Source organism: Mastigoproctus giganteus, chromosome 11 (assembly GCF_048544385.1).
Source record: "Mastigoproctus giganteus isolate SK-2022 chromosome 11, ASM4854438v1, whole genome shotgun sequence".
NCBI classification, from domain to species: Eukaryota; Metazoa; Arthropoda; class Arachnida; order Uropygi; family Thelyphonidae; genus Mastigoproctus; species Mastigoproctus giganteus.
In genome coordinates this window covers 112379677-112396705 of record NC_143585.1, presented here as the reverse complement: position 1 = coordinate 112396705, position 17029 = coordinate 112379677, and the positions used below count along the sequence as shown (strand labels likewise).

At 37.6% G+C, this 17029-nt stretch overlaps 1 protein-coding gene across 1 annotated transcript in view; it reads right to left on the bottom strand.

Annotated features, from left to right (window-relative positions):
* The window catches only part of LOC150078356 (protein O-mannose kinase-like), a 73647-nt gene that overhangs the window by 41816 nt on the left and 14802 nt on the right, over positions 1 to 17029 (bottom strand). Inside the window, exon 2 of the mRNA XM_090384542.1 lies at positions 378 to 734. Coding sequence (XP_090240668.1) covers positions 378 to 680 — 303 coding nt within the window. The 5' untranslated portion in view covers positions 681 to 734. The remainder of the gene's footprint in view (positions 1 to 377; positions 735 to 17029) is intronic.

The window sequence follows — 17029 nt, the reverse complement described above, 5'->3', positions numbered from 1 at the left end:
TTTTATGAAAAATTACTTGAAAATATTTAAATAATTATATTTTATAATTCCAAACATTTTACTAATTTGTACTACAGTACAAATTAGCAAACATGGATTAGTGCAATTGTACTAAATTTCAATTTGAACAATTAAGGGTATTTTCTATATTGTATTCAAAGTGATATTATAACTGTATTCTAATATTATAACAGTAATAATATCACTTTGTGAAAATTTTGCTTTAGCTACTACAGTGAAACAAAGCAATATCTGGTGTGTCAGTTATGTCCCCTCTGAAATATTAAATTTTCACGTATTATAAATAAGCTGGAAAATATTCTATCAAACAATTACTTCTGAATACCATTCAGTTAAACTAATATTTTGCTTCTTACCTTCTTTACGATACTATTTACTAATAAATTTTTAATTTTAACTTCCTTCTGAATATCACTACATGTTAACCATGGCCGACAGCTATGCATTCCTGGAAGGCTGAAACTGCCATTATAACAAATTGGTTGACAAATCATCTTGTGGTGATCTACAAGTTCTTTCCAACAATACATATCTGCAGGGATAACAACATCACTTCTTTTAACATAAAGAAACATCATACCTACAATGGCAACAAATACTGCAATTATGAAAAAAAAATGTGGAGTAATTATGATACTAGTGTCTTGAGTAATCTTCATTCCATTGATTCTCTCACTTTCTAAGCATCAATTTCCAGCTCCATTAAGTTTAACCTGAAACATAGTATTATTATGATCAGTTTATTTGTTCAAAAACAATAAAGAAAAAAATTAGCATTAAGCATAAACAAATTTCATAAACAGTATATGACAAGAAACATTGTCAATATCTAATATAAAAACACACCTGAATTCCTTTAGTCTCTCAATTTATAATATATAAACCCCTGTGGCTTAACAAAAACGTTGAAAACAACCCATCAAAAACTATTCTTGTTATTCATTACTGGTGTATCATCATCATCTTCAACCTTTGTGCAGGATGAAGGCTTCCTCAGCAAGTTTACAGCAACCACAGTCTTATGCATTCTGTTGGCATTACACACCAGCAAATTTCACAATTTCATTGATCCACCTCATATTTGGTCTTTTTCTTGGACTTTTTGGAATTTTCAAATTTTGGAATGGAATAGTAGTAGTAGCAGTGGAATGTGATGCAAGAAAGCAAGTGTATGAGCTTATGCAGCATCAGCCAAAAAAAAAAAAAAAAAAATCACACCATTCCCTCCAAATGCTTGTCCAGTTCCTCATTAAATTTATACAACCTATCAACTTCCACGACAGATGGAAGTTTGTTCCAGCAATTAACCACCCACTGGCTAAAGGCAAATTTCCGCACATCTATTCTACATCTGTCTTTTCTTAATTTGAATTTATGCCCCTTAGGTTTGTAATCTGAACAAGTGGAAGGATCCCATCAGAATTCAGCGTGCTCAACCCATTCAAGGTCTTATATACCTCAATCAGATCACCGCGCAGGTGCTTAGTCTCCAGCCACTGCAATTTGCAGAACTTAAGCCTCTCTTCGTAAGAAGATCCCTTCATTCCCCTCACCAATCTTGTTGCCCTTCTGTGTACACGCTCAAGTAAATCTGCATCCTTCCTAAAATGAGGCCTGTACGCAGTACTCAAGGCGTGGCCTGACCATTGCCTTATACACAGGGATAATCACCTCCTTTTCCCTGCAAGCAAAATTCCTATATATCATTGACAAAACCCCATGACCTGCCCTGGCAACATGTCTGCATTGCTCAGAAAACTTCATATCTGACTGCACAATTACTCCCAGGTCTTTTTCATTTTCTACCACCTTAAGTGTAGTACCACACAGTTGGTACATTTCTCTGGAGTTACTTCTACCCATATGCAGTACTTTGCATTTGTCAAGGTTAAATTTCAGTTGCCACTTCTTAGCCCATCTGCCCAAATTATCTAGATCCTGTTGCAGTAGCACACTGCCATTACTGTCATTAACAACCCTGCCAACCTTTGTATCATCTGCAAACTTCGACATTAAGCCTGATATACCTTCATCAATATCATTGATAAATATACAAAACAACAGTGGACCTAACACCGAACCCTGTGGGACTCCACTAATAACATTAGTCCAAGAAGAGCAGCACCCATTGATTACTGCCCTCTGTCTTCTCCCACTTAATCATCCTTTTATCCATTGTAGCAACTTACCCTTAATATCATTCTGCTCCAATTTGTACAATAGTCTTCCATGCGCAATAGTGTCAAAAGCTTTCCTGAAATCCAAATATATGATATCAAAATTATTTTTTGCATCCAGTTCCTTTGTAACCACATCATAATATCCTATCAAATTTGTCAGACAAGACTTTACCTTAACAAACCCATGCTGTGTCTGAATTATTGCTGCAACCTTGTCTAGATGATCCTGCAATGCATCTTTAACCAGTGACTCCATTATTTTACCAGGAACAGAAGTTAAACTAACTGGTCTGTAATTACTCGTGTCATCTTTCGATCCCCCTTTGTGAATTGGGGATACATCTGCACATCTCCAGTCCGTAGGAACCTCCCCTGAGTCCAAGGACACTCTCATAATTATGGCTAAGGGTTTGCTTAGTTGCTTTGCCACCTCCTTTAATATAACTGGATAGATCCCATCCACCCCAGGTGCTTTTCTTATGTTTAACTTCAACAATTTCTCCTCCACTTTTCTTTCAGTTATTCCAAAATCATTAAGTATCCTGCTACAATTTGATAACCTTCTGCCATTTTCAAACCTTAATAGTTCCTCATGTGTGAATGTAGATGCAAAATACTCATTCAGTTTGTTTGCTATCTGAGCAGGATCATCAACAGTCGAACCATCGATGTCAAGTGGACCAATCAGATTCATCTCCTTCCTTTTAGAGTTTATATAAGTAAAGAAATCCTTGCTGTTTTTCTTAGCATCTTTTGCTAAGGATTTCTCGTAATCTGCCTTCGCCTGCCTAACCTCCTTTGTCACCTGATTACAGACTAGCTTATATCTGCCATACGCTTCTGAGTCGCTTGATAATTTATATGCATCCCATGCATTTTTCTTCTCTATTACGAGTCTCATTAGTTCATTAGATAACCATTTAGGCCTAAACCTTGAACAATATTTCTTAATAGGTATGAAACTTTTAGTAGCATCCACGATTAATTCCTTGAATGCTTCCCACTTAGAATTTACTGTTGGTAACATCGTCAGTTTATCCCACTGTACAGAATTTAAAAACTGTCGGAGACCACTGTACTCACCTTTACGGAAGCAAAAACCCTTTTCTTTACCCCTGATGGTAATTATATCTTTAAGTAAATCCCACTTAAAGATTTAATTACCATCAGGGGTAAAGGAAAGGGTTTTTCCTTTACCCCTGATGTAAGCAGTATCCATTCCGAAATTCGCTTGTTCCATCTATCATCAGTTCTTCGTGATATGTGACCTGCCTATTTAAATTTTAAATGATTTGTTCTTTCAATGACGTCACAAACCTTGGTTTCTTGGGAAATCCATGCACATGTTTCTTGGTATCTTTTGGTTATGTTCAGAATTCAGCACTCCATACTTCTCTGTGCCCTCAGGCTTTGTAAAACTTTGGCATTCAATGTCCATGTTTCACAACCATATGTTAGGATACACTGATCAAAAAAGAAGGATACATTGTTCATAAACTTTTTGTTTGAGACTGAGTGGCAAGTTTGTCTTAATGACTAAGACTATATTAAGCATTCCAAATGCCTGTGATCCCAATTTTATGCACCATTAAATTTCCATCGTGATGTTTCCATCTGTTGAAATTTCTCGTCCAAGATAAACATACCATTCCACTTCTTCTAATTCTTGTCGATTGGCCACGATTTTCTTTCGGCTGGTAAATTTGTTGAACACAACCTGCTTTTTCTTGATATTCATCTTCAAACTGAACTTCTTGCTTTCATGCTGCAGTTTTTCAATGTTTTGTTGCAATTCTTCCTCATCATTGGCAAAGAGAATGATATCATCTGAAAATCATAAGTGACTCAGGTAATCTCCATTTATATTGAGTCCTTTATTATCCCAATTTAGCTTGCAAAAAATTTCTTCTAAATAAGCAGAAAGATCGTCTCTCCTTGTTGGACACCTTTTTCAATGTTGATCTGAACTTTATCATTATTGACCCATACTGATGCAGTCACCTTTTCATATATTGATTGGAGAATATTGATGTAAGCTTTTTCTATATATCTTAGTTGATTAGGGCATTGCTTATTGCTTGTTTTGTGACCAAGTTAAATGCTTTTTCACAGTCAATGATGGCTACAGATAAAGGAAGGTTGTATTCACATTGTGCTGCTCTATAACTTGCTGTGCATTATAGCCAAAGTAGCTTATGAGCCATCAAACCCCCATAACTTGCTGCACTGTTTGGATGTGATCCATTGTACTGAGGCAGCTTCTGAAACCTGATTGTTCTTTGGATTATGCTGCATAAAATATTGTGCCTTACTTCTTGAAAGTATTTTTGTGAAAACCTTGTAGACAACTGGTAATAGGCTTATTGGGGATAAATCCGGGCAGTGTAGCATGGTGCATTATCCTGCTGAAAGATGGCACCGCCAGAGTGGAAGACCGTTACCATTACTTGCCCGCATTCCTGAGCATCATGGAATCAAACAGAATGTTATTTCTGTGGAATTTGTTTGGCAGCATTTGATAAGAGTCCAAATTTACGGAAGGAAATGTTGATTGATTGATTTGGTGTTTAATAGTGCATTGGCAGTTGAGGCCATAATGAAGTCAAACCTTTTATGCACAGTAGGATGGCTTATGCATTTTTCCATGCTACAGGTACTTTGTTAAGTAGCAAGCATTTTGAAAATTTGGTTAGAGCTTTACATACCAGCTGGCCTCCAGCTTTCAACATTGACTTTATCATGTCCTTTTTTTTTTTTTTTTTTTTTTTTTTTGATTTGGTAGTTGTTGGCGCATCGGCTTCTATGGCCATATTGCACCTCCCAAGGTTTTTGCAGTACTTTGATCCAAGCCCGAGGCGGGAATCGAACCCGCGACCTTTGGGTTGCCGGGCAGGTACTTTACCCACTCGGCTAGCCCGGTCGGCCTATCATGTCCTGCTGCTTTGCCATCTTTCATTGATTTTATAGCATCTTATACTCCTACCAAAAATTTCTGATACAGCTTCTGCATCTGGTGTTGGATACAGTTGTTATCCTTTGTCTTTATAAAGATTTGAATAAAATCCTTCCACTTGTTTTAGTATTTGTTTTTGGGTTTTTGTTATTGCTCGATCCTCATGCTTCAAAGCAAACATTTGGCTCTTTTTTGTAACTATTTTTCATTTTTCTTTCTGTAGTCCTTTATTTTCTTCTAGTGTTCTTGACAAGATCAATGTTAAACTTGCAAATTTCTTCTTTTATGTGCTTTCTTGCACATATTCTACCTTTTTTCTTATGTTATCACTTTGTTTCATTTCTCGCCACTTTTTCATCATGGCAATTGTTTAGTTTGATATTCTGGTTGGTTTTTCTTGTTTTACAGTAGGTGCAAGGACATAGGCAATGTCTTACAATAGCCTTAATGACTTTTTCATTATCAGCTGAAATATCTATATCAGGAAGGTCTTGCAGTGCATGAAAATGATTGGACAGATCTAGGTTCATCTTTAAAGTTCAAAGTTTTGATGATTTTTCAATAGTTGGTTGGTGTCAATCTTCTTCACTTTAGTTGATTTGACCAATTTCTTTCGTTCTTTCTTGCAATCAATTTTTATTTTTGCTCTCAGTAACTGATATTTGCTTCCGATATAATTAAAATGGGTCAAGTGTGAGCAGTCAGTGAATATTGTTTTAACTAGTGTATAACCTGAATAATTATGGGAAAAATTAGTGTGTAAATTTGTCCCGCTTTGTGTATCTCTATATGCAAATTTCTCTGACTTTTTGGGGTTATCCTGTGAGGGAGGTGGTTATTACTGTTGCTTAAGGATTTTGTAAAATAAGGGAAATTAAGAATAAGATGTTTCTAATCAAGGCTACACTGCATTTTTAAATCAGCTGGTGAAAATGGATTTGCATCCAAAGAAAAATATTTTCTGTAGATTAATTCCAATAGTTACCTAATATATGAATTGTGGGTACAATTTTAATAATTATATAAACTTTTTTTAAAAGCAACTGTAATTTCTAAAACAAGAAATACTAGTAGTACACGTTTTACTATAAGTTGAGCCTGACACTTATAGAATTTAGAGTAAAAAGCCTCAGATTGCGGGAAAAGTTTACTGTCATATAAGTTCGTGCAATATCATCATTATTATATACACAGTAAACCAACTGAAGTTGTACAGTGACATTGTTACATAACGTCTCATATTGTGAACTCCTTCATGAGTTGCCCTGCTCATTATACCTTGAATCAGTAATGCTTCCCCAATAGAGAAGACTACTTACTTATTCTCAGTGGGCACCACTCATGGTGGTGCCCATTGCACCATTAATCTTTATAACAATAGTCTTCTCTATTGGGGAAGAGTTACTTATTCATAGTATAATGAGAAGGACAATGCATTGTGAGGGAATTCACAATATGAGATGTTATTTAATGATACAACTGTACAATTTTGGTTGGTTTACTGTATATAGGGCTAGCCGGGTGGGTAAAGTGCCTGCCTGGCAACCCAAAGGTCGCGGGTTCGATTCCCGCCTCGGGCTTGGATCAAAGTACTGCAAAAACCTTGGGAGGTGCATTATGGCCACAGAAGCCTATGTGCCAACAACTACCAAAAAAAAAAAAAAAAAAACTGCATATAGAAATGATGCCATTGCACTAACTTATATGATGTAAGTTGAGCCTTATATGAATTACACAGAGGAGGATTTTCATTTGTCAATAAGTGATATTATATAAGATGCATACAACCAATTCACAATCTGGCAAGTATTACTTCTTTATGACTTTCCTGTAACTGGATTCCCATATTTGTGGATTTGGTTTTATGTCATTTTATTATAGATTTAATTACTCTATAACTGAGTCCATTCATCCTCATTTGCTGTTTTAATAACTGGTTTATAGTATGTGTAGAGAATAGTAGCCGCTATATGAGGCAGTTGCGTTGATGATTTATAATCACTATCTCCTTTCTCATTGCCCGCATTCCTGAGCATCATGGAATCAAACAGAATGTTATTTCTGTGGAATTTGTTTGGCAGCATTTGATAAGAGTCCAAATTTACTGAAGGAAATGTTGATTGATTGATTTGGTGTTTAATAGTGCATTGGCAGCTGAGGCCATAATGAAGTCAAATTAAAGTGAAAACTAAACATTCTGGTAACCTATAACTAGGCTATCATGTCAAGAAAGTAAATATTATATACAACGGTATAAAGTTAAATAAAAAATATAAACTTAAATCTTGATATATAAATTAATCAAGTGTAGAAAGTTAAAAAAGGTCAGACATGTTATCTCTGCCACCTATGATGTGACTGAGTGTAAATGGTTCAGCCAGATTATTAAAAGCATCGTGCTTCTCTAAAAACAGGACATTCTATAAAAATGTGGAGAACAGTTAAAATAACATACACACCTCACACATAGTCATCTAACACATTCCTTTTTGCTGAGGTCATCTGCCCTCAGCAAAAAGGAATGTGTTAGATGACTAGGCAGAGCTGAGCTAGAACAACTTCCTCTCTTTGGACCCTGCATAGACTGGAATGCCATTGCATGATTACTGGCTTAATGTGATGTAGTTTATTTGTGGTCTGTCCATGCCAAGGATCTTGCCACTCGGAATATAATTTAGGGCATATTATTTTCCTGTAGGCTGTATAGGGGACTAATGGGCATTATTATCCAGGGAAATTGCTGATTTGGCAGCTGCATCAGTTAATTCATTTCCCCGAATCCCAATGTGGCTTGGGATCCAGCAGAAGTGAATGTCAAATTCTGATTGAATAAGAAAGCATCTGCTGGATCCCAAGCAACATTGGGATTCGGGGAAATGAAAGCAAGTTATGCAGCATCAGCCAGAAAAAAAAAAAAACTTCCACTTCACCCCTCCGTTACTTCGAAATACCTGTCCAGCTGAGCCTTAAATTTATTTAGGCTATCAACTTCCACAACAAGGGATGGAGGTCTGTTCCACCAACCAACCACCCGCTGGCTAAAGGCAAATTTCCGCACGTCTATCCTACATCTGCCTTTCCTCAATTTGAATTTATGCCCTCTCAGGTGATTTTTCTGAGCAAGAGGCAGAAACCCATCAGCACTGAGCATGCTCAAACCATTCAAGGCTTTATACACCTCTATCAGATCACCTCGCTTGTGCCTAGTCTGCAGACACTGTAATTTGCAAAACTTAAGCCTTTCTTCGTAAGATCAACCCTTTGTTCCATTCACTAATCTTGTTGCCCTTCTCTGTACTTGTTCCAGCAGCTCTACATCCTTCTTGAAATGAGGACTCCAGACCTGTATACATACTCAAGGTGTGGCCTAACCATTGCCTTATACAAGGGAATAATCACCTCCTTATCCCTGCTAGAAAAATTCCTGTATATCATTGATAAGACACCATGAGCTACTCTTGCAGCCCATCTGCATTGCTCAGAGAACTTCATATCTGACTGCACAATTACCCCAGGTCCTTTTCATTCTCTACCACTGTCAGTGTAGTACCACAGAGTTGATACTTTGCTCTGGGGTTGCTGTTTCCCATATGTAGTACTTTACATTTGTCAATGTTAAACTTCATTTGCCACCTCTCAGCCCATCTGCGCAACTTTTCCAGATCCTGTTGCAGCAGCATAGCGTCAGTAGTGTCCTTAACAACCCTGCCAACTTTTGTATCGTTTGCAAACTTGGACATTAAGCTTGATATACCATCATCGATATTATTTATAAATACAGTTGGTCGTCGACTTACGACCGACTTCCGTTCTGACTGACAGGTCATAAGTCGATCTGGTCGTATGTCGGCCATATATTTATTAACAGTATTTTTTAACCTTTCTAATCTTTTTATCATCTTTATGATTTATTTTTATAATCTTTTATTTTTCATTTTAAATACAGTAATGTTTTTATCTTTTACTTAGCGATACTGAATATACCTTCGTTTCTACGCCTAGGCTATCTCTCTCTCTCTCTATGAGGTTAAATTCAAACGTTCTCTACATTTTAATTGGTTTATTATTCATACTGTTTATAAAAAAACAAAACTGCAATCTATAATTATATTGTACATAATGTTCTGTAAACACAAAAATACAATCTAAAATTAATGTAAAAATTAATACAAATGAAATTTACAAAATCAATTTTCAATCTTTGCTTGTGCTGGGTTGTGCATCATCAGGGCCATGTTCTTGGTTTGAGGTAGGAAATGTTTATTTATAGAGACATTATGCAAAGAAAATCTTTTTTTAAAAACGCTTAAACCACCCAGTACTAGCCTGAAAATCTTCTGTGTAATCGTCTCCGGCACGTGATTTTAAACTGAAACAAACTTCTAGCCTTTGCTTGCACTGTGTGAAGGCTCATGGGTGTATTTTTTTGTATTAAATCTTCCATCCACATAAACAACAATTTCTCCATTTCATGGATGGATTCCTGTCGTTGTTTGGTTAAAATTGTAGACTTAATAAGTGCAGAACCTTTCACAGCTTCCCGAATTCTTTCTTTGTCCTTAAGTATCGTCAATACCGTGGAAAGTGATAACTTCAAGTCACATGCTATCGTATTCACTTTCTTTCCGCCTTCATACTGCTGGATAATTTTCATTTTACACTCTAAATCAATAGTTTTCCTTGACTTTTTAGCTGGCGTATATGTAGATGAAGTCATTTTCCTTTTACTAAACATTTTATGCGTATTTCAGTAGAATTTTAATTAATACACCACACGCAACAGATACTTGAAAGCGACTGGGTGTATGTGAGAGAGAGTGACCGGGTGTATGTGCCTGGTGCTGTCTTCAGGCCTCCCGTCATCGATTAATTAATTTATTATTATTTTTTTTGTGGTCGTAAGTGCGGCCGGTCGTAAGTCGCATAGGTCGTAAGTCGACGACCAGGTGTACAGAAAACAATAATGGACCCAACACTGAACCCTGAGGGACTCCACTAATAACATTAGTCCACAATGAGCAGTGTCCATTGATTACCACTCTGTCTTCCCCCCTCAACCACCCCTTTATCCACAGCAGCAATTTGCTTCCAATGCCACACTGCTCCAATTTGTGCAGCAGTCTTCCAAGTGCAACAGTATCAAAAGCCTTTCTAAGATCCAACTATATAATATGAAAGTTATTTCCTGCATCCAGTTCTTTTGTGACCGCTTCATAGTATCCAATCAAATTGGTCAGGCAATACATCCCCTTAACAAAACCACACTGTGTCCGAGCTATAACTGAAGTCTTGTCTAGATGATCCTACAGTGCTTCTTTAACCAGTGCCTCCATTAATTTTCCTGGAACAGAAGTTAAACTCACAGGTCTATAATTACTTGTGTCAGCCTTTTTGATCCTCCTTTGTGAATTGGTGTCACATTTGCACATCTCCACTCTATGGGTACCTCCCCTGAGTCCAAGGAAGCTCTCATAATTATGGCTAAGGGTTTGCTTACTTCCTTTGCTGCCTCCTTTAATATAACCGGATAGATCCCATCCACCCCACGTGCCTTTCTTGTGTTTATCTTCAACAATTTCTCCTCCACTTTACTCTCAGTTATTACAAGATTATCTAGCTTACTGCCAGAGTTGAATACACCTCTGGCATTCCCCTTGCTGAATAAATCCTCATGTGTGAGTGTTGATTCAAAATATTCATTTAGTTTGTTAGCTACCTGAGCAGGATCATCAACAGTTGAACCATCGATATCAAGTGGCCAACCTGATTCATTCCCTTCCTTCTAAAGTCTACATAAGAAAAGAACTCTTTACTGTTTTTCTTTGCATCCTTTGCCAAAGATTTCTCGTAATCTGCCTTCGCCTGCCTAACCTCTCCTCTGTAACTTGGTTACAGATCAACTTATATCTGTAATAGGCTTCTTTTTCACGTGTTAATTTATACGTATCCCGAGCATTTTTCTTCTCTGTCATATGTCTCATTAGTTCATCTGACATCCATTTAGGCCTAAACCTTGAACAATATTTCTTAGTTGGTATGTAAAGCCTAGTAGCTTCCAAGATAAGTTCTTTGAATGCTTCCCATTTTGAATTTGGTGTTGGTAACATCATCAGTTGGCCCCACTGTATAGAATTTAAATACTGTTTACGAAAGCAATAACCTTTCCCTTTACCCCTGATGGTAGTTACCTCTTTGAGTAAATCCCACTTCAGCACACTGTGATAACTGCCACCTAGTGGTTCCTTTATCTGCAGATTCTTAATGCATGAAGAATCACTACTGATAATCAGATCAAGAGTATTACTCCCTCTAGTTGCCTCCCAAACATGCTGATGTAGAAAACAATCATCCAATAAATCCACAAAAGCCTTGCTAGTGTGCGAGTGACCAACCCACAAATTCCAGTCAATATCTGGGAAATTAAAATCCCCCATTATAAGACTCTCTGATTTACTGGCCCACTCTATTTCCCTGTACATTTTCTTATTATAGTCATCAGAGTCATTAGGCCTATAGCACACTCCTACTCTCAATTTTGATCTCCCAGTGCTTGTCACACCAAACTGACTCGACACTTCACTGTCCAGCGATGTCGACTGGCTTCACTTCCTTGGATTTTATGTGTTTCTTAACTAATAGCATAACCCCTCCTCCCTTCCTATCCTTTCTGTAGACATTGTACTCCCCAAATTCTGCATTCCTTATATCTGTGTGACACCACGTCTCTGATATCCCAACCTTTGATATCCCAACCTTTGATGCTTTGGGAAATACCTCATCATCAGTTGGTCCCACCGTATAGAATTTAAATACTGTCTCAGACCACCGTAGTCACCTTTACGAAAGCAAAAACCCTTTCCTTTACCCCTGATGGTAGTTACCTCTTTGAGTAAATCCCACTTCAGCACACTGCCACCTAGTGGTTCCTTTATCTGCAGATTGTTAATGCATGAAGAATCACTACTGATAATCAGATCAAGAGTATTACTCCCTCTAGTTGCCTCCCGAACATGCTGATATAGAAAACAAATCATCCAAAATCCACAAAAGCCTTGCTAGTGTGTGAGTGACCAACCCACAAATTCCATATTTGGGAAATTAAAATCCCCCATTATAAGACTCTCTGATTTACTCGCCCACTCTATTTCCCTGTACAGTTCCTTATTATACTCATCAGCGTCATTAGGCCTATAACACACTTTTGATCTCCCATTGCTTAGGTCACACGGAATTGACTTGACACTGCACTGCCCAGCGATGTCGACTGGTTTCCCTTCCTTGGATTTTATGTGTTTCTTAACTAATAGTATAACCCCTCCTCCCTTCCTATCTTGTCTATCCTTCCTGTACACATTGTACTCCCCAAATTCCAGTTCTGCATTCCTTATATCTGTGTGACTTAACTTTTCCACACCCATCCTCAAACCACTCTATTACGACCCAAGCAGTATGGAATTGCATGTTGTCTTGCTGATAAAGGTAAGGGCCTTCCCCGAAGTACTGCCATAACGTCGGAAGTGCATAATTGTCCACAGCATTCATGGTTAAGTCGATATCGATTAATGGGCCCAAGCCAAACCATGAAAGGAGCCCCATACCATGACACTGGCTCTACCAAACTTCCTTGTAGGAAGGATACAATCAGGAAGGAACTGCTTCCCTGGCATTCACCACACCCAGGAACAGCTATCAGACTGGTAGATTGTGAACCTCGACTCATCTGTCTAATAGGACTGTTTTCCACAGCTCTTCAGTCCAGTATTTGTGCTCCTTATACCATGTTAATCAGCATCTAGCATTTGTTGAAGTGATCAGTTCTGTTGAACTATTGAGGTAATTCTGTTGAACATGTCATCTTGCATGCCCACTTTAGCAATTGTCTGTTCGAAGCCCACTGTGCATATTTATAGCAGGTTCTGTGATGTGTTGCATTCACAGGGCCTGTTTTCCCATCCATGGAGGGGGTGTCCGGATATTAATAGTAGGGCAGTGTAAACCAGAATATCACCAGTGGAACGAAACTGACAGAATCTATACTGGTGATCGTTGATCAGATGAAAGATTTCCAGATAGTTTAGGAGTTGGTGGTTAATTGATTTCTCCGTTACTTTAGAAAGAGTAAAAGTAATCGCAATGGGACGATAATTGGATGGAAGCGATTTGTCACCCTTTTTAGGAACTGGCTGGATATGAGCAAATTTCCAAGAAGGAAAAACACCTTTGGAATAAGAAAGTGAAAAAAATGACACAAAACAGGAGTAGGTTCAGGGGCACAGGTTTTGAGAACAAGTGAAGAAATACCATCAGGACCTGAAGATTTCTTATCATCAGATTCATCAAAATCCTTCTTACATCCTTTTGACGGAAGACTACAGGAGGCATTGAATGGAGTGTACTGGGAATGGTTTGAGGTGATTTACCAAAGTCATCAATACATGAGTTGGAAGGAAAATAGGATGCTAGCAGGTCAGCTTTATCTTTGGCTGATGTGGCAACTGAACCATCTGGTTTTGACAGAGGTGTGAACAGAGATGGGCAAAAATTATGGCCTATAGCTTTGGCAATAGACCAGAATGCTCGGCTACCATTTGTACAAAAGGCAAGTTTTCTACTCTTAGCCTGTTCGAAATCTAGTTTGGACTGCATAATAACTGCTTTACAAAGTATAAATAACACTTAATAATAATTTTTATTATTATGTAATGTCGCTTATAAAAATGTAGTACTGGAAATATTTTTAATAAAAATTCAGGAAAAAGTATACGATTTCAGAGAATATAGGCTTAGGGTTTCACATTAAAAATATTAAGTTGAAAGGGGTTTGCAAGTAAAAAAAGGTTGGGAATTGCTGATGTAGAGATATACACATTTTCATCATATATTCTATTATAAACTTGTAATGATGTGGACTTGGTGCTAAAGTGGTAACGCATCACATAATAAATGTCATCCACTCCAGGAGCTGTTTCAAGAAGGCTTCATCAAGTTCAGCAGGAGTGAAAGGTAATTTACAGGAGTATAACTGAGTAATAGTAAAGTTAATCTTATTTTGTTCTGCTGCCCTTTGTATGCCAAAAAGGAGTCCTCACAGGAAGCAGAGGTTTCAATGTTAGCATTAGCATTAGCATTAGTAGAGGCATTTGATGCAAGAAAGCAAGCTTATGTAGCATCAGCCAAAAAAAAAAAAAAAAAAAAACCACTTCCACTTCACCCCCCTGTTCGTTCAAAATACCTGTCCAGCTGAGCCTTAAACTTATTTAGGCTATCAACCTCCACCACAAGGGATGGAAGTCTGTTCCACCAACCAACCACCCGCTGGCTAAAGGCAAATTTCCGCACGTCTATCCTACATCTGTCTTTCCTCAATTTGAATTTATGCCCTGTCAGGTGATTTTTCTGAGCTAGAGGAAGAATCCCATTAAATGATCCTTCCGCAGGTTCACCTACGGAAACCTTGTTACGACTTTTACTTCCTCTAAATGATCAAGTTTGGTCATCTTTCCGGCACGCCGGCGCAACACGGTGGCCGCTCCGAGCGCCAGTCCGAAGACCTCACTAAATCATTCAATCGGTAGTAGCGACGGGCGGTGTGTACAAAGGGCAGGGACGTAATCAACACGAGCTTATGACTCGTGCTTACTGGGAATTCCTCGTTCAAGGGGAACAATTACAAGCCCCTATCCCCATCACGAAGGAGGTTGATGGGGTTACGCAGTCCTTCCGGACAGCGATGAGCACGCTGATTCCTTCAGTGTAGCGCGCGTGCGGCCCCGGACATCTAAGGGCATCACAGACCTGTTATTGCTCTGTCTCGTGCGGCTAAACGCCGCTTGTCCCTCTAAGAAGACGGACCGACTTCAGTGATCGGTCCCCTATTTAGTAGGCTAGAGTCTCGTTCGTTATCGGAATTAACCAGACAAATCGCTCCACCAACTAAGAACGGCCATGCACCACCACCACCCACTGAATCAAGAAAGAGCTCTTAATCTGTCAATCCTTCCAATGTTCATTGAAGAAGAAAGTTATTTTCATTATGGAACATTGGAGATGAAGTTTACTGGCATTTTCTGTTAAGCATAGAGATTATTCTGGGATCAATGTTTCAGATTTTTTTTTTTTATGAAAACCCCAAACATAAAAGGTATTAGCACCTATAATACTTAGTACAGGTTGAGAAGACAGATGATACTTGTTGACACTGGTGAAGGTAAATCTAATTGTAAATATATTCCAAAACTGCATGTTGCAGTTTGGTATTCTTGTTGCCATTTTATTTTGCATCTAATTGGAAATTGCAGCACAAGCTCCTGTTCATACTGTGATAAGCCAATAATGTCAGCCAGCCAAATTCCTACTGTTTCAAATAGTTGACACAGTGACAAGCAAGATGCAAAAAATATTTGGACTTTTATGATATTAATAACTGTCAAAATTGCCACTTTCATGTTCTAAACAATGATTACAGATTTAATAATTAATTGACACTTTCTGTAATTGCACAACAATTTTCAGATGATCACAGTTTTTGCTGTCAGATATTCTTTATTTCTTTAACATTATCATTTTTAATACACATTTAGAAGTAGCTTTTAGATTTACATCAAAGAAACTAAGGGCCATGAGGTATTAGTATATTATATCTATAAATTGTGTGTACTGTATGGTCAGTTTCTGGATGAAAAATCCAAAGCATGTTTTTTAAAAAAAAGGTGTTCCTTACCTAAGACCAACTAACTTGGCCATGAATTCTAAAAAAAAAGCACATAAAAGTTCCATCAGGATGGAACTCACAGGCCTTTTCCAGATGGTACAGAAGAAGAGTGATCACAATCCCTGTTTCAACAACAAAGAAATATTCATGTTAATGTATAAAACTGAAAAAAAAACATGGGATCAGATCTCTGTGTACTACATAATCATAGCTCCCAACATTTGACTTATAAAAAGCTAAAGATTAGATATTTCTAGGCAGGAAAAAAACAGGAATGAATACAGGATTTCTCAAAAAAAAGCAGGAAAGTACACACTGCACTATAAATTAAATTTCACTGAAAAAATACACATTTTACATTAAAATACAGTCACAAGGTTGTTTACCAATATGCTTTTAAATACTTGCTTATCTAACATTTCTGTCTCTGGATTTCTGTCTCAATTATCTTTTAGATATCAACTTATCCCCCCCACACTATCTGGGTATTTACAGTCACATCATGATGCTGTGATGCTATCATATTAGTTGCATCCGGCAGGAGATTGCAATTTATTATTATTTATAGGACAAAATCAGTCATTCTCCTATTACAACAGGGTAAATCCACTTATTGGATTACCTGCCCAGATTGTGGAGTGCGCTATTTAGATAAAACTGTTTGTAGGTTACGTGATCATGTCTCAGAGCATGAGGAGGCTATCCACCTGGCCAATTTTTAATGTTCTGCTGTGGCAGAGCATTACTGGATGGAGTAGCATGTAAACTTAAACAATTTTCCTATATCTTAGACCACACACACCTTATTCCTAAACTATTTTCCCATATCCTAGACCATGCACACACACAGCTTATTCTCAAACAATTTTCCCATATCCTTGAACACACTAATCACTTCACTCACAGTTAAAACACTATGAGTAGGGTGAATGTGAGTTTCAGTGAGGGCCCACATACATACTATTATGGAGAAACTAATTACACTATTATTTAACAACTAATGAATGCCATCCTGTTTCTCCCAAGCATGACTAATACATGTTTAGTATATTTTGCACAAGTTTATGTATATGCCTTTTTTTGCCACATCATACTCTCCTGGTATAAAATGACTGCTGAACCATCATTTCTATAGTAGATGAAGAAGCACATAACTCAAAGCTA